The 24285-nt window shown below is 39.1% G+C and overlaps 1 protein-coding gene across 9 annotated transcripts in view; it reads left to right on the top strand.

The window, feature by feature from the left end:
• Positions 1–24017, top strand: part of ZNF438 (zinc finger protein 438) — a 97471-nt gene extending 73454 nt beyond the window's left edge. For 5 of the 9 annotated variants that reach the window (XM_043509536.1, XM_043509534.1, XM_043509532.1 and 2 more), the window contains 3 exons: positions 18623–19260; positions 19291–20498; positions 23408–24017. In XM_043509536.1, the coding sequence (XP_043365471.1) occupies positions 18706–19260; positions 19291–20498; positions 23408–24017 (2373 nt within the window). In that variant the 5' untranslated portion in view covers positions 18623–18705. Of the gene's footprint in view, positions 1–17728; positions 17875–18622; positions 20499–23407 lie in introns of those variants that run through there. The other 4 variants (XM_038391514.2, XM_043509529.1, XM_043509530.1 and 1 more) reach the window with 2 other exon arrangements.
• Positions 24018–24285: the final 268 nt, after the last annotated feature.

Genomic DNA, 24285 nt, shown 5'->3' with positions numbered 1-24285 from the left:
GCTGGGCATGGCCTTATCATCAATCCATTCATGTAAAAAAAATAATTTATACAATTTAGTTCCATATATATCAATGTCAGTATAGTCATTTGGAGCTTGAAGCTCTCAAATTTCAATTAACCATGTACATGTATTTCATAGCACTTTCTCAGAACCCCCACTGCCTTTATATCATTAGTATAAATGCAGGTGCAAATAGCGTTTATGTACTTTGAGAGAAAGCAGTTGGAGATGTTTCACTGTGGGACACATCACTTTCAGATTGTGTACATCTGTTCAAATAATGTATCCAAGCCCAGTGACATGAATGCAAGGATAAAAACATCTGCCCTTGAGACCACTTGCCATATAACAGATGCTTACATCTTTATTTATGCAGATGGCTTGTGTGATGAGCTGAGCAATGATGAAAGCAGGAAAGTTTGAGAGAGATTTCTTGAGTGTTGGTCAGACAGTTCTATTTTGTTTTCAAATATCTACCACAAATAAGAATAGAGATCCATATAAACATACTAATGCTTTTCATAAAACAAAGCATATTGTTTTTCACATTAAGTGTATTGGCACAAAAACCATAAACACTAAAAAAAAGTCCCACTTCAGCACTATAATTCCAGTTTATTTAAAAATGATGCAAAATAGATTACTTTTAATGGCAAGTTTGACTGTCATGCTTTAAAATATTCATATATGCACTCAAAGTTGTGCAAAATATCTTGATTGATTCAAATATGCAAAGATCGAATATTAACAAATATTTTGAAAGAAATTCATTAAAATAATGTTTGAAAGTAATGTATGATTTGTCATAAATTGTTCAAGGTAGTTCGTATTTCTCAATAAAAACACAGCATTACAAAGTTACTAGACTTGTAATTTAGAATTTCAATTGTTTCTGGCATATTGTAGGATCATCTGCTTGCACTGCTGTACTTAGTTGAGATGGCACATTGATTATAAACCCATTCTTTTCATTAATGAGCATTGGTCTGGACTTCATTGCTGAGCTAGGACTACCCATTTCACACCAACAAAGGGAGCTTAAATAGGAGCTTTATTTTAGTTCAGACTCCCCCTGCTGGACTGCTGCTGCATAGTATTCTGGCCACAGTTCACTTGCTTTGTCTGAGAGCGAGCAGCTTCAAACTCACTGCTGTCCAAAACAATGTGCTTGGGAGTGAGAGAATATCCTGTCACAAACTGTTGGGTACTCCAAATAAATACAATTTTTGACCTCTCTGCTTAGGACAACTTGAGAAGGCTGCCTGCTGATTCTGCATTCCTACTGGTTCCTGTAGATTTAGCTAAATCTTATATGTTGTTCAGTAAATTAGCACTTATCATCACAGTATTTATGCATCTTCCTCAAAGTGTATCCTAGAGCAGCCACAGCCTATTGGTCTGGCAGCTTCCGCTCATCTACCAATGTCAGCAAACCTTCCAAATAGGTGGAATCATGCAGGAAGAGATAAACATGGAGATACTGTAGTCTGATTTCTTGTCTACTGGGCCTTCAGTACATGTTCCAGAGAGACTCAGCCAAGTTCACATTCAACAGAAAGTGGGAACTTTCATATGTTCTGAAAACTTCAGATTTCTCTTAACCAGAACCATAATCATTCCAGAGAGATTTTAATTCTAATATATGGTGCAGATGCTCTGGTGGCCTTTGTTTGGAAAGGAAAATGACATGCCTGTATAGAATACAGTGAAGCTTCTTTGAACTTCATTTTTTTGTGTCACAGCCAAATTGGCTATAGGTGTCAGTGTCTTGTATAATCTCAGCCAGAACTATATGTTTTTACTGTAAATAAATTGCTCATCATAAAAGAAGAAAGGGGAAGGGAATAGATCAAAGAAAAGTATAAAATCCTAAAAAAGAAAAGGAGTACTTGTAGTACCTTAGAGACTAACAAATTTATTTGAGCATAAGCTTTCGTGAGCTACAGCTCACTTCATTGGATGCTCACGAAAGCTTATGCTCAAATAAATTTGTTAGTCTCTAAGGTGCCACAAGTACTCCTTTTCTTTTTGCGAATACAGACTAACATGGCTGCTACTCTGAAACCTGTCATAAAATCCTAGATGCAGTTACCACATTCAGAAGTTAAATCACCGAGGCCATGTTCAGTGGAACTGAGTTTATTTACAAAAACCCTAAGAAAAGGTTCTCCCCCAAATCATCCAGATTTAGCAGTCTGTTTTGCAGTCTAGTCCTTCCATCAGGGATGATCAACCACTGTACAAGAACAACAGGAAAATTACAACATTTTTCAGGCCAAGTCTCAACAGTCAATCTTATAGCTCTCTTGTTTGTCTGAAACCAGAAAGCATTTTTCCAGGTTTGCAATATGGAAGTCAACACACATACTTTTTCAGCAACTCAAATAACACCATACAATGTATATTTGCTGCTGCAGGAGGCTTTAAGCCTAACTGGTAAATAAAACATTTTCTGTTCTCTGAACTGGTTCCACTTTAGACAGAAGGGTTTTAAATGTCGCATAAAAGGATGTACTTCATAAAATGTCAAGATACTTTCCCTATTGTCTTCATTCTATTGTCTATTCCAGCGCTTCTGTGTTAAAAACATATTTTGGAGTTAAGAGACCTTATCTCCCTACTACACTTGAAGTATCATCTAGGTGTATTTTGGGGGGTCTTTTTAGTCAATACAAAGACAAAAAGATTTTATCCTCAGTTTATTTTTAAGGGAAGCAAGATTCAGCACAGAAAACATTCCATGACTTATAAATGAAATGGTGCCACTTGACCTTTTCTTGCTCCACAGTTCTCAAGAATTCTACCTTCATTTATCCCTCAGACCTGGTCACTATCATTTCCTGGAGTTCAGGGGGAGCGTTGTCTATTAATTACCACATTATTCAATATATCTTCTACTCCCAGAATGTTGTCCAGGTTGATGTGACCTTGATAGTCCTTTTTTTTTTTTAAAGGCATTTATATCTGCTTCACAAGGAATGAACTGCTAGTTGGAGTCTTATCCCTCTTGGAACTCATTTTAAGACATCTCAAGTGGCAGCTCTTCCAGAAGAGAAAATTTTAACATTCAGTTTCAACCTTTCCTTTCAAATATTCTGCTCAATAGCCATCTTTTAGTGTGTCTAGTTTACATTCATGTTGGTGCCATGCTTGTATGAATTCAGTGGCCAGTGCTGCACCTCCATCCATTAAGTTAGTTCTTCTGAACAATTAGAACTTTTGATAGTTCCTCCAAAGTAGTTTTGCCATTGAAGCTTTACTTCACAAGTCCCCAGGGATGACCTTCTACATTGTGTGACAACTGAACAGAAGCAAGAGGACTCAAGATAAAAAAAAATTGAATTGTAATGCTATCATAATCGTTCCCTTCCTGCACAGTTGGGGCCCATGTATTGGAACAGCATATTCTCAGGGTGTAAGACTAACTTTAAGGTAGGCAGAGGGATGTAGAAGCTGATCTATATATCTTTGATAATGTGTCCACCAAACAGTTTCTCCCTCAGGTACACTGTTTGTTTTTAAACAGGAAAATATCAATGTCTTTCCTATGATATCAGCATTTCTGGATGTGGAAGATAGACACCAGCTCCAGTTCATGATTTGAATTGAACATGTATAGTTTCTTCCTGGCTCTATTATTGTCAGAGTGGTATGAAAAATAAGGGCTGAATAGCTGTATGTCAGTGGTTCCCAAATTGGGGTTCACAGAATGTTACAGGGGGTTCACCAGAAAAATTTCACTAATGGCGGCCAGAGGAACCCAGGCATTGGAGGCAACAGGTGGGACCCAGTTGCAGGGTAGATAGCCCGAGCCCCAGAGAGAGCGGGGTCGGGCACTTTTGGCTGGCAGCCCGAGCCCTCTTCCCCCCCCCCCCCCCCGTAAGTGGAGGAGCCGGCAGCCTGAATCCCAGTGCACTGCGCGGGGCTGGTAGCCCGAGTCCCAGGGAGAGCAGTGCCGGGCAGTTGGGGCTGGCAGCCCAAGCCCCAGCGGTCAGCGGGACCTGCAGCCCGAGCTCAGTGGAGCTCAGTTGACCGGGATGGTCATCGGGGTCCAGCAGCAGGAGCCCTGTGGAGTGCGGAAGAAATTTAAACTTCAATCCTTGGAAATATTCATTTTTTAGGAGGGGGTTCACGAGATTTCACAATTTAGTGAAGGGTTTTTGAGCTGTTAAAGTTTGGGAACCACTGCTGTATGTTGGTATCTTATTGGTCACACAGACTGATTTCCCAAGCTGATATAGATGACCGTGATATTAATAATTAGGTATTTTGTATCTTGCATTCTTGAAGTGATTTTCAGCAGTTGATTTGAAGGCATTTAAAGTTCATCTGAAACTTCTCAACTATTTTAACCATTAGAGATTGAAATCGTTTAGAATGTGAGTGGCTGAGCCTTCAACAAAAGGTAACTTTCTTTTTAAATCTCAAAATTGTCTATGACCAAATGATAAGAGAATTTGGTGCCTTCTACTTTTTCTTTAATCCACTGCAAATGGTTGTTTAAAACCCCAACCTCAAATTTCTAGATTTGGGCTTCCGCCTTCTGGGTAAGTAATCAAGATACCAGGCAAGAGAACCTCTACTAAACTCCCAGTGATACTTTTACCTGGTTCTGTAGGCCCTCAACTTATTTTTCTACTAGAAATTCAAAAAGTAAATTTTTCTGTAGTTTATTATAACGTAACATTCTCTGTCCGAACACTTTCCCTGTACATAGGAATGGTTTTGGTAAAATTAAGTTTGTACAAGTTACAGTTTTCTTTTTTATTAGTAGTGTTTATCTGTAATGTTGTTAGCAGCATTTCTCCTAAGTTTATGTAATTTTCAGCTTTGGAAATCTTCATTGGGGCTTAGGACTGTTGTAATCCAGTAGGGATGGGGAGGAAATCCACTCTGCTGTCCCCTCACTACAAAAGTACATTCTAAGATCTTTCTGTTGCTGTGACATGAGTAGCACTTTCCCAGCAATGATGTCCAGGCAATGGATCCCTCCATTCTTAGAAGCAAAGGTATTTAGAGAAGGAACTAATTTTTCCTGTCAGGGACTCCAGACTTTTCTATACAGTAGCTCAAAGATGGCTTTTTTTAAGATGACCAAATTTTACTCTAATTGATTTGCCTATTTTATATATATATAAAATGTGTTTTAAAATTTTGATTTGCTAATATGTGGTGCAATATTTTAATGTTTATTTTTTTATGCCAGACCCCCAAAATGTTCATCCAAACTGTTGGCAATTAATAAATCCCCCAAGATGTAGCACTTACTGTATTTTTAAAAGATTTGAGTTTGAACAATACTCAGATATGAATTTTCAGATCAAATACAAAGCAGTTAGACATTTAAAATCTAGTGCAAGGCTTTCTTTCTCTGAGGGACACAGTCAGAATGATGGCTTGGGTTCATTATTTTTGATTATAACAATATGACAGAAAGATCTTATGAATGTTTATCCACACTTGATGTGTTTAACTTTTGGCAAAAGATTCTGTCCTTGGCCAGTCTTTCTCTGGTAGCAAAGCTCTGGAGATTTTGGGGGCTGGATAGCTTGGTATTGTCAGAAGGAGTCTGCCTGGAGAAAGAAACTGCAAATAGGGAACAGATCCATTGGGCACTTTCTAACAAAAGAGGAAGGTAACAAGAAAGGCAGGGTTGGCCTTAATTGAGAATTCACCTTTTTTATACTTTTCATGTGTAAATTAAGTTGGGCATGAATTTTGTGGCTCATGTTATATACTGAGATCTGCTTGGCAGTGCACGGAGGCTATATGTCATGGAGAAGGAACTGGGTTGGACAGGAAATAGGAGAAACTTGCCCAAAGTACCAAGTGGTGCTGGACGATACTATGAGTTACCCCTCCAAAGTGACTTCCATAAATCGATTGTGCCAAAAATAGATTTAATTTATTCCCAACCTAAACATTTCCATAAAAATAGTTAAGGTTGAAAGTGTGTTTCATTGGAGTCCAGTTACTGCATAAAAAATACATGTTCTTTGCAATGTTCTACCCATTAAGAAGAAAGGTATGGAAATGAATACTTAAGGGATCCAGGAAGTTCCCCACTGTCATATCATTCCTTGTAAGTCACTATCACTCCACTCCCCTATGGGGGGGGAAAAAAAGCTACCTCATTCAGATTTAAACCGGGGGCAGTCCTTGCTATTCTCAGTGGTAAAATATTGAGCAGCTTAAAAATACCTCAGCCTGGAGAGCACCTTGATGCTTAAATCAGAGATAACGTGTAACTCTAAAAGGGCTCTCATTTTGACTTGTAGAATTCTAACAAATTATTTAAAGCTTCTTCCCTCTATGGCCCTAAGTGTGTGCTGTTTTCTGTACGTATGTGTACTTCTGCACCCTGGAGATTCTGTGCTAATGACACATCTTTGTTCTTTATCCCTGTATTATAACAATAGTTTAAATGTTGTGCTCAGTTTATTTTTCAAACCTATGTTGAATTACATACACACAAACAAAAAGAACCACTATGTTAAAAGAACATTATTAAGGTTGCAAAGATAAGAACTCAGAAGTTAGGAATATCAGAATTAAGGTTACCTGAGCAACTTTAATTCACTCCATACATATGCAGGATGTATGAGTTACTATTTTTTTTCAAAAAAAGAAAAGGAGTACTTGTGGCACCTTAGAGACTAACAAATTTATTTGAGCATAAGCTTTCGTGAGCTACATCGGATGAAGTGAGCTGTAGCTCACGAAAGCTTATGCTCAAATAAATTTGTTAGTCTCTAAGGTGCCACAAGTACTCCTTTCTTTTTGCGAATACAGACTAACACGGCTGCTACTCTGAAACCTATTTTTTTTCCCTCACAGGAGTGCTGCCTCATTCAGTGCACAGAATAGGTGGTGCTCACTTAATGAGCAGCTTTCCTCATTGTTCTTTGTGTGGTCTCATGCCTTATTTACTGAAGACTATTCATACTTAAGACTAATTTCCAAATGGATTTTTTTATGGCCTTCATCACTTTAGTATGAGTGCTTCACAAATATTAATGAATTTGTTTACACAGCACTCCTATTGTCAGAGACTAGGACGTTGGCAGTCGTGCCTTGTGGTTAAACAGGTGTTGGTAGCCAGGAATAGGAGCCCAGGGACAGAGGCCATATGCAGAGCCACAGTCAGAAGTCTGAGTCAGGGGTCAGAGCTGGAGTCGGAGGCCAGGAGTCAGAGCGAAGATGCAGAGCTGGATTACCTGGAATGAGGTAAGACAAGGCCAAGTCTGGGACCAAGTTAGGAGCACGGCTGGGAACAAGCAGGCACAGGAGCTAATGCATCTGTGAGCAAATGCTTTGCGCAGCCACTGAATTACTGCTGGAAATGTGATAAATTTTAATAGAGCTGGACTGCTGGTCCTTTCCGCCAGTTAGGTGGTATAGCCAACCAGGCAGCCTATTACAGGCCAGTTACACTCATTAGGTGGCCCAAGGGACTGGCTCTGCTGCGAGCCCTGATTCTTGACACCTACAAGATGAGAAGGTGTTGTTAGCAGCAATTTAGAGAAGGGGAGCTGAGGCACAGAGATTAAGGTTTTCTAGAGTTCAAGGTGAGAAGGGACCATTAGATTATTTAAGAATATAAGAACGGCCATTCAGGGTCAGAATTATTGTCCATCTAGACTAGTATCCTGTCTTCCAACAAAAACAACAAGGCGTCCTTGTGGCACCTTAGAGACTAACAAATTTTTTCGGAACCTTGTTATGGCTTTGACCTTCACAATATCCTTTGGCAACAACTTTCTCATTTCTTTGTAGTCCTTCTTTCTGAAGTTAAATGCTGTTGTGGTGAGCTTCTTAGGTATTTCCCCTGCACCCCCACAGGATGTTAAATTTAATTGTATTATGGTCACTATTGCCGAGCAGTTCAGGTATATTCACCTCTTGGACCAGATCCTGTGCTCCAGCTGAAATGCTGATTTAGGACTAAATCAAAAATTGCCTCTCTCCTTGTGGGTTCCAGGATTAGCTGCTCCAAAAAGCAGTCATTAATGGTATCAAGGCTGATTCCCCACTCTGGCACTTAGAGTGCAGAAGGTGGAGGCCCACAGGTTTCTAAAAATTAATACTGGCCACTCCAAGCTTGTATTAAACTCCCAAGGTTACAGCTTTTCTCTGACCTTGGATGGGTAGTTGCCGCCACCACTCAATTGCAAAAAAAAAAACCCTTTTAGAACCCAGGAAGGCACACTTGGGAATTGCTTCCTGTGGGGTACCCTCAAGCTTGCTCTCTCTCACACACTCACACAGAAAAACTGAGAAAGAAAACAAAGGAAATCAGCTTTTGCCACCAGCTACTTAAACAACATATGCACAAACCTGTTAGGACATAAAAATCCAATCCTATTCTTAAAAAAGGTAAATTTTATTAAATACAAAAGAAGGGAAATACCTTTGGAATTTAGGCTTTTTGCTAGTTTTTAAAACAATTACAGGGATTAAGCATCAAGATAGCTTCTTGAGGTCCATCTTAAAGGTTACAACCAAAACAAAAATGCCTGGGATTAGCACAGAGGAGTCCCCAAGTCACAAAGAAATACGAGATAAACCTAATTGCGTCTTCCTAGACATTTCCTGATCTACTTGCATATCTGGGATTTTAAATGAGTAGTTCTAAGTATTATTTGATGATTTTCATATCTGGCACAAGCTTTTACAGCATAGCTCCAGCCCTGTCCCTGCTCTCCAGGAGAACAACACAGACAAAGGGAAAGTTTTTTCCCAAGTTTAAAAAGTTCTAGCCTTCCCATTGGCTTTTTGGTCAGGTACCCACTCCCTTCCTTTTACCTATTGACTTTTGAACCCTTTACAGGTAAAACAAGTAGAGAACAGCTACTAACAGGGATTTTATAGTTAACTGTCTGGCTGGGTATCCATAAAAGGGAGCTACCTCTCCTCCCCCTTAATTTATCACAAATGGTGTCTAGAAAGTTTATCTCTGCATCCCATTCTGAGGTGACGTATACTCAGTCATTATGGGCATAGTTTAAATCCTCCATTATTATTGTGTTTTCTAGCCTCTTTGATCTCTGTGAGCATTTCAAAATCACCATCACTATCCTGGTCTAGTTGTCAGTTGTATATTCCTACTGCTCTACTCTTATTATTCAATCATGGAATTTCTCTCCATAGAGATTCTATGGTACAATTTGATTCATTTAAGATTTTTACTATGTTTGACTCTGCTTTCTTTCACATAGAGTGCCACTCCCCCACTACCAGGACTTACTCTGTCATTCCTACATATTTTGTGCCCTACTCTTGTCCGTATATCACATGCCATTTCATTTTATCCAGTTATCTCTGTATAAAAGCCAGTAACTTCTGTGTTTTGCTAAAGCATAATTTATATGTATAAAGCATATCATCCAAAAAGGCATCCAGTCTTGATTTAAACACATCAAGAAATGCAGAATCTACCACTGATTTCTCATTTGAATTTGCCTCCTTTCATCTTCCAGCTGTTGGTTCTTGTGCTAGAATGAAGGGTCCTTTAGTACCTGGTATTTTCTCCCCTTGAAGATACTTCTGCATTGTAATCAAGTTATCTCTGTCTTCTTTCTGATAAACTAAACAGATTAAGCTCTTTAAGACTCCTGTAAGACATTTTCTCCAACTCTCAAATCTTTTTACTGTCAAAAATATCCACTAATTTGAGATACCTAGAATCTGATTTTTCAGAATATTTAGCACTGTATAACACTTCATATATGCAAATCACAGCTCCCATTGACCTCAGTTGCAGTTGAGTGCTCAGCACTTCAAATCAGATCTCCGGTTTTTAAGTCAGGCACCCAGAAAATGAAGAATGCACAATTAATGACCACCTGTGAAAAGTTTGGTTTAAGTGACTTGTCCAGAATCACATAGGAATTCTGGCAGAACCAAGGGTTGAGACTGCCTTTTCTTGTGCAATTCCCTGGCTCATTCACAGCAGATTTACCATCAAATGAAGCAAGGATCCTACAGTTAGGGGTCTATGAAATAAATAGTATATGATCATGTAATTATAGACTATCATAATGCACAAGGGGATTGAATTAAGGTTGGACAAGCCACCTTAATTCTGGCATTTCCCAGCTTTTAAATGCTTGAAATGCAACCTTAATAATGTTTTAACATAGGTGTGTGTGTGTGTGTGTGTGTGTGTGTGTGTGTAATTTCCTATGTTTTTAAAAAAGCAACCAGAAATTCGGTTATATGGCATCCTGTTGCCATCAACATGGGTGGTCATCAGCCACTGGGTTTCACAGATGTTTGTTGTCAGAAGAAGAATGATGAGACTCAAGATCTAGAAGGGAGTTTGCTCTGGTGGGCACAAATTCTTCTACCTCGTCTCCTGTAACCTCTCCTTGTCCCAGTCATGTTTCTTTCCCATACCTTGACCTAGTCCCTGTCCTTGCCTACCCAGTCCCAGTCTCCACTCTTTAGGTGTTTTATGCCAGTCTTAGTCTCACCTCTCTTTACGTCCAGTCTTAGTCTCCTAGCTAAGGCATTCCTAGTCTTTCCCCAGATCTTTGTCCCCAGTCTCCTTGCCCAGTCAATCCCAGTTGCCTCTCCCATATCATGACTCATCACCCGATCTGTCTCTCGCCCACTCACTGGCATCCAGTTGCCCCACTGGCTCCTAATCCCAATCTATATCCTGGCCTCTTTGTCAAATCTTAGTGTCCCCACCCCTGGCTCCTCAACCCTCTTTGCCTAGCTAATTGCAGTTATTCACCCTGAGTCCACATCAGATCAGTCTCCCTTCTTTTTTTCTATCCGCCCAACTTTTTTTCAATCCCAGCCCCATACCTAGCTCCTAATCTCTTTGCTCAGCCAGTCGCAGTCCCCGCAATGGCTTCCCATAGCAGTCTTTGTCCACCCAAACTACTCGTTTCATTTTCCCTCTCACCATCCTAACCAGCTTCCAGTCATGATTTCTGCCCAACCCTCCCCTCCTCTAGCTCCCGGTCCCAGTGGACTCTTCTCGCAGGTCTGGCTCTTGTTCCATCTGCATTTGGATCTCTGCACAGGAGAGAGTCTCCTTGCTTTCTGTTCAGTTGCCTGGACCTGGCATGGTTCACAGCATACAGGTGCAATTGCAGGGCAAATCATGCTTAGCCATTTGCTGAAGAATGCCCAATGCAGATGGATTCTCCAGGAAATTTAGCTACTAAAAATCTAAGAAGTCTACTGAGCATGTACAAACAGTTTCTCATCCTCACTGCAAATTTCAAGTGTCTGTTACAGAACATGGGGTCTCTAGAGCTTTTTAAAAGACAAGGTTGCCAGGAGTTTTTACATGGACAGAACAACATATTTTCCCCGTAGTCTCATTCTTGAAAAAAGTTGAACCATTTCAACTGAAATTGTCCAAAAAAATTCGTTACGAGTCAAACAGCTAGCATGAAAAACTTCAGTCCAAACAGTTAAAGTATGGAAACAGGTTTTTATAATGGTCATTGTTGGGTAACCATAATAGGTGCTGCTATCAGCCTCGCCTGTAATAGTGTGCATCAGAATCAGTTTTCAAGATATTCTGTGCTGAATTTACTTAGCTTGTGCAGTCCCACTGATGTCAGTGGGATTGTGTGAAGTGTAAATCAGCACTGCCTTCAAGCCCTCTGTATTTAAGAGCTGTTGGAACTTCAGTTTTCTTTGAGCTTTTTGTTTTGTTTTGGTATTGTTGACTGCATGCCATAACACTGAAACTAAATCGTCCTGTCTGTTTATCAAATTAACCAGCGTTTGTCATTTATTAAACTATCACCTTGTTTTTAGCATTTAATATACAAGTTTTTAAAGTGCTATTTGAGTGGAAGTAGAATGACAAAGAGGAGGAAGCTTTATCTTTTTTAATGCATTAACTGGAAGATAAAGCTGTATATTGTCTCTTTAATGTATTTCTTGTCTTGGGATCTGTTTATAAGTGACTGAAGCACTTTTGCAGATCGTGGTTTTTTGCATGCTAATCCTGAAGAGAAACATTGTGTCCAACAAACTATGCTGTGTCGTCAAACACAAGAAACTTATACTGGAAAGACAGTATCCACAGTGGGTATGGAGATTTGGTAAAATGTAATAGTTGGCTAGTGTTGACACACATGTAATATCGACTCTCAGTTATAACAATTTTCTTCTATATTTCAACCATTTGTATTTCCCTTTAGAAATGATTAGTTCTTTTAAAGTCAACAAAAAACTGGGAATATTATGACACATTTAATAAAATAATTATATGAAGCCCTATTGATCTAAAGTCTGAATTTTCATGTGAAGCAAGATGATCGTTCTCTTGTTTCATGTTTGTCTGTTATTGGTCCAGTCATACACTCAGTTAGGTAGTTACTGTGAGATGAGATTTTTGTTGTTGTTCACTATTTTCCAAATGAATTAATTGATTGATTGAAGTGGACAACAGTTACCAAGGAAATAAAGGTTGACTATTCTTAGTCTGTAATGTCTTCTAAGACTATGGTGGTTTAGAGGTATTTTGCCTTCATGATTTCATGCAGACATCGAAAACTCGTATTCTTCTGTAAAATTCATAGATAGTAGGGCCAGAAAATACCACCTTGAGTCATCCAGATTCCTGGATGTTGACCTACATTATTATCGCTCATGTCCTACCTAGTAGCTAGGTAGGTACAGGACAGGATTGTTCTATTATGACTGTAGTAAGAGGTAACACGTCATGGATCAGATTTACTCTGAGAATCCGGTCTGGTGCTTCCTCTTTGTTTCATGGGGGAACTCCCTTTTGCATGAGCTGGAACCTAAGCAGCCCAGTGACAGTGGTGGTCTCTTTTTTCCTCCTCCTGTATAGCCCATACAGAAGAGCGAGGGCGATCCCCTTCCCCTTCTGTGTGGATATGGAAGAGGGCTTATGACTGAGCCCTGAGAAAACTGTCCCAATGCCTATTTTCTCCAGCTTTACAAAAAACATGCCAATTGATAGTCTAAAAGTTTATTTTTTAATTTTAGGCCTTTCCTCCTTGTACTACCTTTTTGTGAATAAACTCTTTTTTCACATCTTATTTCCTTTAGTGTGTCTATATACAGCAATCATGTCCCCATTGAGTTTTTAAATATTGCATAAATTGATTTCTTTCCTTGTATGTTATCTTCTAATCTTTGTACATGTACATAATAATAATATCTAGCTCGTATATTTGTTTTTCCTCTGTATTTTCTTTATCCTTTTCAATATCCTCCTTAAACTCTGAGGACCAGAATAGCACCCAGTATTTTAGATATTGGTAATTTGTAACAGAGCTACCCATAGAAGCATTATCACTTCCCTAATTTTATACAAGATATCTATCTGTTTAGTTCATATGAATAAAAAATAATGTTGATTTATTTTTTCAAGGACAATTCCTTGCAATTTCTTACTTATTGTCACCCATAAGTATTTCTGTTTTTCTTGCTATCTATATAACTTCGCTTCCAATTAGTATCGGTTTGCATCTTTTTTCCAAGTAGATGGACATTGTTTATAAGCGTTAAATCTTATTTAATCCCATGTATCTATTGTGCTAGTCTCTCCAGATCACTTTAGCACTTTACTCTGTCCTCCTGTGTGTTTGCTGTGCCTCTGCTTTTGGTGTGGGATCAAGTGTATTCTGTATTGATTTTAATCTATCTTCCTCTAATTCCTTCATGAGAATAGTCAACATGATGGTTTCCAATACTGACTCCTGTAGTACCTTACCTTATATAATGACAGGTTTCAGAGTAGCAGCTGTGTTAGTCTGTATCCGCAAAAAGAAAAGGAGTACTTGTGGCACCTTAGAGACTAACAAATGTATTTGAGCATAAGCTTTTGTGAGCTACATGCATCCGATGAAGTGCGCTGTAGCTCACGAAAGCATATGCTCAAATAAATGTAATAGTCTCTGAGGTGCCACAAGTCATCCTTTTCTTTTTACCTGATATAGTTTCCTCCAACATGCATACTGTCACACAGTTTTGAATCCATACTCTGTTATGTACTGTATCTACGTGTGTTATGTGGCATTTTTTTTTTAAAACTATAAGCAATTCAATGCAAGGACTGCATTTTCTTATGTTTCTATAGTGCCTAGTACAATGAGGCCCAAATCCTGATTAGGACCTTCAGGCACAACTATTAATACAAATATATTTAAAAGTTAAAAAATGTTGTTTAGATTGCAAAGTCAAGCACATGAAAGTTAGGAAGTGCTAGAATTAAGGCTGCTTATACAATTTAATTCAGCCCCCTACTGCATATCCATTATGATACAGCCTTTACATAATCACATATTTTTTTCTCCCTCATTCGGAACCTCTCTGTGTGGCCACAGTGCTTGTCATGCTTTCTTTATCACTAAATGCAATTAAAAAAAACTGTCACACCTGACACATTGAGAGCTATACTCTTTGCATTATCTTTCAATCTACATATACCTACTCTTATATAATACTATCTCTTATATAATACTCCCATAATACAGTTTTTGCCATTAACAATTAACATTTATCACTAAATAGTGTTTCTGACATCTTGAAGCTTTCTGCCATACGTAACATAGCAAGTTTCAGGTACTCCTTGGTTAAATTACAAAAAATAAGAAGTCGTGGTATTCACACAAATGCCACCCATAGTACTGCCTATGAACAGTCGTACTGGTGTCACCTGTATGTCTTCCTGGCCAGCCCCTTGCCATTCCATCTTCGTGTTGCCACGACCACCAGCATAATGGAAAAGGAGGAAAAAGGAGAGGAGGCCGAGGGAGGAGAGAGAGAGCATCCAGCATTCCTCCTTTTACCTAGAAGAGGTAGAATGGCCCATGATTGGGAGGCATGGGAGCCATGATTGGGGGAGAAGCAGCAGCTCCACTGGCAGTGGGTCACATCTCTTCTCTAGCAGGCTACCCATAGCTCCCCCTGCTGTCCCATGTGCTGCTGTGGCTACCTGAGACAGGATTTGATGCCCCAGTCTCTCTATTATTAGATAAGAATCTTAATTACACTAGCTGTTGGATGAGAGGGAAATAAAAAGCTGAGTATCCTCTGCATATCTGTACAGAAAATCCACACTGGGCCCAAAGGAGTACAGTACTGGGCCCAGGTAGTCTTAATCCTCCAGACCTGCAGTGTATGCTACAACTGGAGAGGAAGCTTAAACGGGGACAACTCCGCTCTGAAGGGGAAGCTGAGGAGGAAGACAGACATATCCTGAGGCCTCCTGGGTAAGGGATTTGGACTTGAAGCCCTGGGAAGGGACAGATAATAGGAAGTGACCCACGAAAGGTTTCAAGGGCACTCCAGGGTGCTGTGCCTTGGATCAGTGTCTGTTGGCATCGGAGGGCCCAGACTCCCATACTAACTATCCTTGCTGCAATGGGGCATAAGCATTGTTCCAATCCCACTCCCACTTTGATAACAAAAGGGGCAAAGAAATTGCAAACCTGAGCTGAAGCTAAACCCAATCTTGGGTGGGAAACTGGACTGAAAGGCATTCCCACTGGGAGGCGATAAAAGTGTGTGATCCATTACAATACCAAAAAAACTACAACGCACGCTTCTTCACTAGATTATCTAATGTAAGCTTGGCAAAAAAATCAGCACTCAATACTGAGACCAAACATGGGATGGTTCAGCTTGGAAGGAATATTTATAATAAAATTATGACCAGTTGAAAAAAGTGTTTGTCTCAAACTCAGCTAAATCATTGCTTAACATTACAATATACTACATAATATGAAAAATTGATTTAAAAATCCATTATTTTAAAGGCCGTTTCATGAATTATTATTCTATTGGCTAAGAACTTCATGAGACTGTCACTTCAGAATGATGAATTGTATAGAGAATTCCTTTCAATAAATACCATTTTACTGTCTTCTAAGTTTGCAATAAAGAAAATTCATGAGTTTCACAAAAGGACAATATGTAAAAATACCCACTATCTAATGCAGCAGTTTCCAAAAAAGGTGCCTCGTACCCCCAAATTAATAGTTCTTGTGGTGCCTGACATTTCTGGGCTCCTGGGTCCTAGAGTGTTCAGGGCCACTGCACCTGTATTTCCCCTCCGTGATCCAGCAAGGGCGCCCAACTCAGCTTCCAGATCTCCAGCCATTGCCTTTCTGGGTGGAGACCCACATCTCGCGCCCTTCGGACCAGGGTGTGTCCAGGCTGCACAATTCTCTGCCCTCACTGTGTATTTCCCAGAGTTCTTCCCGACTGTCACGTGGGCTCTGGCCAGAACATTCTTTCAGCACCCCATCTGAGGGGCTTCCTTGTGATTATAAGTTCATCAGAGCTTCAGCTCAGAACAGGCACACTCAAATGACAAGTTTAGTCCACTCTACTATAAAGATTAAAGATCTTTGATCTGGTGTTCCCAGAAGCAGATAATTAGTGTGCAATGGGTCTCTCTCTCCTCAGGGGGAGTCTTCAAAGGGTTGATAAAAAGAGGAATTATATTAGCATATATCCCCTCCTCCTAGAGAAACTCCCTTAATCTAAAAAAGCTTCCATACAATCCCACAATAGTTCATACATATTTGCATTTGTAATACAGTGAACTCCAAAGATGCTAAACTTAATTTAGTAAAGTTTAACTTAATTCAATAAGGTTTGTTCAGGATATTGTCAGTCTGTCACAGGGAGTTACTGGGATTATTGTCTCTGATAGGTCATCTTCTTTAGTCAGAGGGAAAGTACTTATTTGGTAGAATTCTGTGTAAGCTCAAAACTTGTCTCTTTCACCAACAGAAGTTGGTCCAATAAAAAATATCACCTTGCCCAACTTGTCTCTCTAATAACCTGGGATCAAAAAGGCTATAGCATCACTTCAAACAAAAAGCTATTGTCATCCATCTCAGAATGTTCACTTTGTTGAATGACTTTGGGATAATATGACGGAGACCACAGAGAAAGCCAAAATTGAAGGAAGAATGGAAACAACCTCATGTGGAATATTGTAATAAACTAAAAAACTGCCTGTTGTGTAGAAACTCTTTGACATCCAAACATGGTGAAAGTAACAAAGTAAATAAGAGCAGATTCTATCCCCTAAAAGAAAAATATAGTTGTCCTTTAATCTCCTGTCATTAAATAATATAGGCATTTTGAACTTTCAAATTCAGAATCTAGCCTACAGCTCGGAATTATGTGCCAGGGCTAATGATTACATTAATGCACATAGTCATGTTGTACTTCTCAAAACGCACATAAAATCTTACCTTAAAAACAACAATTGTGTGTAAGAAGCAAAAAGCCTGAGTACTACCAATAATATTAACAGTTGAGAGCTTGTGTATTAAGAGCTAAGAATAGGTTTTTTACTTTGATTCTGTGCCCAGGGACTCTGGCAGAGCAGTGGGTTCTAGTGAAAACCCCTCTGTATTACGGCCTTTAGGGTGAGATTAAAATGTATTTTTAAAAATAATGTATGTAACTTGTAATATGAATTGGTATATGCTATATAAGGATAAAAGTGTTAGAGTTGGCAGTATTAGAAGGAAGGTACTCTCAGTCTCTGTACAGTGATGCTGTACGTATAACAGAAACTTCAACTTCTCGGTATTTCACTGTGAACATTTTTGGTGTGTCTTGTAGCCTTCAATATTGCTTTATTTCTTATATTGTCTGTTTGACAGCCCTCTGTTTAAGACTGAATTTTCCTAATACCACACCTTGCTCTTTTCCCAATATTACTTGAAGGCCTAGGACCGTACAGGTGATGGACCTGACCAGATTGTATTTCTGGAATTTGAGCATCTAGTGTTCTGGATGAGAGCTATCTCAAGTTACAGGATGGATTGATTTAAACCAAAGTGACTGAAATCAGCAAGCAGGAAATCTAGAGCAACATTGGTTCATCCTCCTTCCTAGAAAGTGAGAGGAGTTTTTCTGCAATAACGTCAGGCTGTGCTAATTTGAGGTGTCAGAGAATGAGTTTGTTTGTTGATAGGCAATGAGGCTGTAATGTGAAAATGGCAATGGTGCAGTGCGACACATCTTTAATGTCTTTCCACATACTACCTAAAAGGTAGGCTTATGCCTCTGCTGATCCATGTTCATTGCCTTTTGTATATTTTAACTTTCTTCTGTTGTTCATTAGCTTTATTCTTTATCAACATGTTTTTCTTTGTTCTTCCATTAATACTTTAAAAGGAGTTGACTCACTTTTATAATGTCTGTGATTTAATTGTAAAAACATGTAAAAACATAAAAGTCTGAGGAAAGCTTTTAAAAAAAGAGTCCCACAAGGGAATAGAACTACAACCATAGCTTTAAATGGAACTCTGGTGCTATGCAGCCAAAGTGCATATCATTTCAACAGGCAGAAATAAGAGTGATTATAAGGTTTTGCTGGCAGTACATTTTATCCCAAGGTACGTTTACATGTTTTGTAGCATTAATTTTTGAAATATCAGATGAGCTTCTGTCTAGATCTAAAAAACCCACAAGCGTTAGAAAGGAATTGCAAGATAACATGACAGGTAGAAAGGCATGCTCAACATAGTAAGTTTTTGTGAAATGGAATCCCTCCTAAACAAGTTCCTTTTTGATAAAGTAATTTAAACAAAAAAGTTGTTATACGTTATATTACATGTTTGTGTGTTTTATTTCATTATTTCAGATAAACGGAAATCTTCTTCTGGGATAATAAGAAGTGGAAACGCTTTTCAGAATAAAAGTCAGTTTAGGACAATTGCACCAAAGATGGTACCCAAAATTATAACATCAGGGTTGTCTTGTCTTCCACCTGTTCTTCCTGAACAAACTAATCCAATTTCATCTGCAAGCTCTAAACCACTTATAATGCCAACACAAAACTATACTCTAATGCAAGTTGCTGGTCGTGAGGGAACTTTTTCTCTTGTAGCTTTGCCACATATTACCCCTTCACTGGCAGCACAACGAATCCAACAATCAAATGTGCCCCCTCCTGAAAACCTCAAGCTACCTATTCCTAGGTATCAATCTGTAAAAAATAAATTGTTGATTGACAAAAAAACAATTCAAACCTCTTTGTCAAGTGCACCTAACAAGATTCCTACCAAGGCACACATTTCATCACAGACACCAGCAATGACTACTTCAACTGGAGACCTTCCTGAAGCTCATTCTACTACAAATTCATCTGAACAAGTTATTTTAATTGATCATGGTTCTACTGAAATTACAGTTGCTACTTTACTCAGTGAAGACAACTGTGTAGAATCTGTATCTCCTTTACTAAACAAAACAGAAACTGCTGAAGATAGTATTTTGGGACCATCTGTCATTAAGGAATCTTTATCCAAGCCAATGAATGCTAGAAATCCTGTGAAAATAAATCTACATTCCATGAAATCAACTATTGAAGCCACAAAAGGCTCAGTCATACTGTCTGAGAAACTTAAAGAAAAACTGGTGAATTCCGCAAATTCTGTCACTGTCCGGTCACCGGCAATATTTGGCAATGAAGTTCAATTGACTCAGTCCACACCAAAAGGAAAAATTCCTATTTTGCCATATTCAAGAATGAAAAATGCAATGCTCTGTAAACCTAAACAAAATTCTAACACTGTGGCTGCATCTACTCCTGGGCGAAGACCTGAATGTGAAAAAATACCACCTTTGGTGAAAACCTTTAATGTTTCTACCAGAGTTTATGATAAACTACTAGCGATATCTTTTGCACAAATCTCCAAACAAGCCCCCTATGAAAATACCTTCAGTCCAGCCACTAAACTGGATGTTGATAATCTAAAGAAATTGAATGGTGTAGCCTCTAAGAGAAGAGGCAGAAAACGAAGAACCCCAGATGATATATTGGCATTTCAGACCAAAAGAAGAAAGTGCATCATTAATAAATTTAGAGAGGGTAAAGAGAGAATAAAAGTTAATCCCCGTGAATCAAAAGATTGTAGGGCTGAGTCGCTGACAAAATACCGTAGTATCAGACCAAAACCTGTAGTTGTTATGCAGGCTTTAGCTCCACTGACTTCTCCTGCAGCTATAATAGAAACTCATACTCCTGACTGCATAGAACAAGACATTTTCTTAAATGATCCACTTCCAAATAAATATTTAAGTTATAAGCAGAGTGATGGCACTTCTGCTAAACAAAGTGATCTGTGTAGAAATGTATTTTCTACTGTACCTAAGCCATGGCATAAGTGCCATGTCTGTAACCACAACTTTCAATTTAAACACCATCTTCAGGACCACATGAACTCACACACAAATAGACGGCCTTATAGTTGTCGAATTTGCCATAAAGCATATGTTCATTCAGGAAGCCTAAGCACTCACATGAAGCTTCATCACAACGAAGGTAGACTCAAGAAACTTGTGTGTTGTGAGTTTTGTGCCAAAGTATTTGGCCATGCAAGAGTATACTTTGGCCATCTGAAGGAAGTACACAGGGTTGTTATCAGCACTGAGCCCTCCACAAGTGAACAGCAGTTGCAAGATGCTTTAAAGAATAGAGACATAAATATAAAAGGAGCAAAAGAAATAACAGAAAGGTGAGTGCATATACAAGTTAAATGGCAATAAGAAAATGATTTAATTGTTTTAGTGTTATTTATGGACTTGTATTACTATAAAAGTTTTTTATTTTTATTAACTTTTTCTTCCAAGGTGAGATTCAGAGCAGCTAGCAAATTTGTTAGACCTCTCTAGTCAGTCATCTAGTCCATCCCTTTCCTCCTATAGTCGATCAGGATTTATTAATCCTAAATTATCATTGACAGATTGGTGTCTAGTCTAGTCTTGAATATTTCCTATTAAAGTAATACCACAACCAATAGTGGAACTGGGTTTTTTTTTCATTCCCTGACTTCTTACAGTTAAAAGTATTTCCTAATATTTAGTCTTTCATTTTAGCCTTGTTCTCATCTGTATTCTTTCCCATTTGTATTTTTAAAAAGAATGGTATTCAAAACTGAACACAACATTTCAAGACATCTAATGGTGTTGCATTGTTCACTTGTACTCTGTTTACCATGTTATGTATTGTTACCCTGTTCTTTCTCAGAAGTACTGCTACCTAGTCCATATTCATGCATTTGATTACTGCTTTCTGTTCTCTATTATAGAAGATAGAAAATGTTCCTGCTCCTACCTTATGACCTTGTGGTGAACTAATCTTTCCATGGCTGATAAATGCTATCTTTCTAGTTTGTATTACTATGCATTTGTATTTATTAAAATGTAGTTTATTAAGTTCATTTTGTTTCTCTACTGTATCAATACTATACTGTGTTTTAATTTGACCCCCTCTCTGCTTTATACCATTGTGAGTATGACTAGTGAATTGTCTGTCCTCTGAAATGTTAATTAAAATGTTAATAGTATTGGACCCAAGTGGACACGCAATAATACCTCATTAATTTTCACTGTCCAGTTTATGATGAATCATTTATAATTACCCTGTTAGTTCGAAATTTTTAGTCAGTTTTGTATCACTATATAGTAATTCCATCTAACCCATATTTCTCTAGCTACTATGGGAAAGTATTCTGTGGAGCCATATCAAAAACCTGATTCAAATCAAAGAGATGCTGTCTGTCTGTACATCTGTTTCCTTTATCTTTCATATCTTTTTATATCCTGTTACAGAAAGAAATTAAAAGGGCATTTACTGTCTGGTTATAAATTATATATATATTTTTAAAATCTTTACCTATATCATCAACAGTATCATAGACTACACCTGGGGCAATTCTGCGCCACTGCGCATGCACAGAATTTATGTACCCTGCAGATTTCTTTGTTTCCCTGCTTAAAAATTACTTTCTGACAGGGAAGCAAAGGGAAGCTGCAAGTGCGGTCATGCGAGCCTCCCCAGCAGTATGTTTCAGGTGCCCAGAGCAGCTGGAGAGAGAAAAATCACTGTGGGGCAGGAGGCGGAACTGATGAAGACCCGGCTGGTGGCTCCTACCCTGTACTAGGCTTGGCTGTTGGTCACAGCTGAGCTGTGGGGGATGGAACTTCCTCTTCCCTTGCATGGCATTCGGGGCTGGGTCAGAGCCACCCACAGATTTGTCCTTGGCTGCAGGAAGCTCTGCAAACTCCCCTGTTTCCTGCACCCATCGCTCCTCAGCTACAGGGGGAGGGATCCCTGTACATGGAGCTGCTCCCCCATGCGTCCAACCCCAGGCATCCAGACCCCCTCATACCCAGACCCTCCTGCCAAGCCTTTCTCTTGCAGACTCAGAACCCGCTTCCCCCCGATGAGCCCCACTCCCCCTGCACCTGGCGAACCACCCGCACCCAGATCCCCACCCCACGGAGCTCCAACCAGCTGCACCTGAATGCCAAGCCCACTGAGCCCCAATCCCCTAGCACCTGGACCCCGCACTGAGCCCCCTCACACCCAGACTCTCCTGCCTAGCTCTACCCCCCCACACCGACCTGACCCTCCTCCCACTGAGCCTCAACCATCTCATCTGGACCCCCTGCAGAGTCCCATTACTGTTGCACCCAGAACCCCCAACAAGCCCTTGTGCATCCAGATTGCACCCAGATCCCCACTGAGCCACCCGCACCCAAATTGCCCCACAAAGAACCCTCTCAACCCACACCTGGTTCCTCCCCACATTAAGCTCCTTCACACTTGGATCCTGCCTTGCTGAGCCTGCTGGCCCACACAGAGGGGCAGGCCAGGACTTTGCACTGTGTCAGAGTTGGGTACAGCCTCACTGCTGAATCCGTATCCCGCGGGGGGGAGCTGCACAGTGATCAACCACCTCTGTGCAGCCAGTGGCCTGTTCTCCCCAGTGCCATGCCGGAGCCTCCACATATATTTGACAAATAGTGTGTGCCGAATTTTAATTTTTTTGGTGCAGAATGCCCTCAGGAGTAATAGACTGTTAAAATCGAAAAAACTTTAATATTCCATTTTATTTTTCCTATTTCTGCCTTTTAAAAAAAGAACTTGGATTTTTCTCATGTCAATAAATGAAAATAGCCTGATGAATTTCTCTTTTGAAAGTCAATGTCTAGTAATTTTCACTTCCATCTTACTAACACAGTGCTGCAATATTTGGGTTGCCAACATATGGTTATTGTTATGTTTTAACATTTTATTGAAATTTATCTAGGGATTGGTAAAAGTTTAACAAAACCTGATTTTGAAGACAATTATTTTCCTGACAGCTTCAATTTGTATATAATTTCATATAATTTGTTTTGTTCACCCCATACTGCCTACTATTTTATCACATTATTTTTCTTTGCGGTCCTTATACCTCAGACATTTTATTAATTGCAGTAAAAATGCATGGTTTTAATAAAGTAAATATAATGTTTCATAAATTCCTCCTCCTTTTCCACTTCTTAAAATTTAGAAGATTAGAAATTTCCATTTTAATTCCAAACATGGCTAGTATTGAAGTAGCGTACATATTCCTTTTTTTTCTTCCTATTTTAGGGGAAATAAATGCAATTTTGAAGATTTATTTCAGAGTCAAGGAGAAGTCAAATTGCAGATCAGTTGTGGCAGATGCCAGTTTACTGCACAGTCTTTTGCTGAGATGAAGTTTCATTTGTTGTGTTTTCATGGAGAGGAGCTCCAAGGAAGAATAAAAGAAGAAATTCTACAGGGAGGCAAGGGCGCTCAGGAAGAACTAATCAAACATGCAGCTCATTTCTGGAAGCAGCACAAAGAGAGACGAAATCCAGTCAAACATGGCACTTGTGAGGAAGAGTTTTATGCTTTTCCAAAACTGAAAAGGCAAATATATCTTCACCAAAATAATTTTGATATATTAACTAAAAGTGAGCTTATTCCATCAGGTAACAGTGAACCAGGAAAGGAGTTTCAAAATTTTGGCTGTTCCACACAAAATAAAAAAATTCAAATTTGGTGTAAAGCTGATTATAACTGCATTTTATGCAAGCAGGTATTTAGAAGAAAAGAGGAGCTTTTCAGTCATTGGCAGAATCATCATAATTGTGAAGACCCCTCTCTTCTTTGGACTATTTTTAATTCATTCTCCAAACAGGGAGTTATTGAACTTTCTAATAATGCTGAAAAATGAAGCATTGGCAAAATTCAGCTCAAAAAGTATTCCGTTTCCAAGGTTACTGATTTATTTGTGTCTGATTTACAGTGTCACAAAAATTTACAGTTAATTCACCCATTCTCTTTGGTGATCAGTTGCAGTAGTTTTACATGTAGTTTAGGTTTGTTTGCTGAATACAAAACTGTTAATTCTCACCATAGGCCTTTTCAGATATATCTATCTATCTATATATCTAGATATATAGATATACACACACACACACAGAGACACACACAAGCCTGTT

Source organism: Dermochelys coriacea, chromosome 2 (genome assembly GCF_009764565.3).
Source record: "Dermochelys coriacea isolate rDerCor1 chromosome 2, rDerCor1.pri.v4, whole genome shotgun sequence".
Lineage (NCBI taxonomy): Eukaryota > Metazoa > Chordata > Testudines > Dermochelyidae > Dermochelys > Dermochelys coriacea.
The sequence above is the reverse complement of the archived record's forward strand: the minus strand, read 5'-3'. Positions and strand labels throughout refer to the sequence as shown.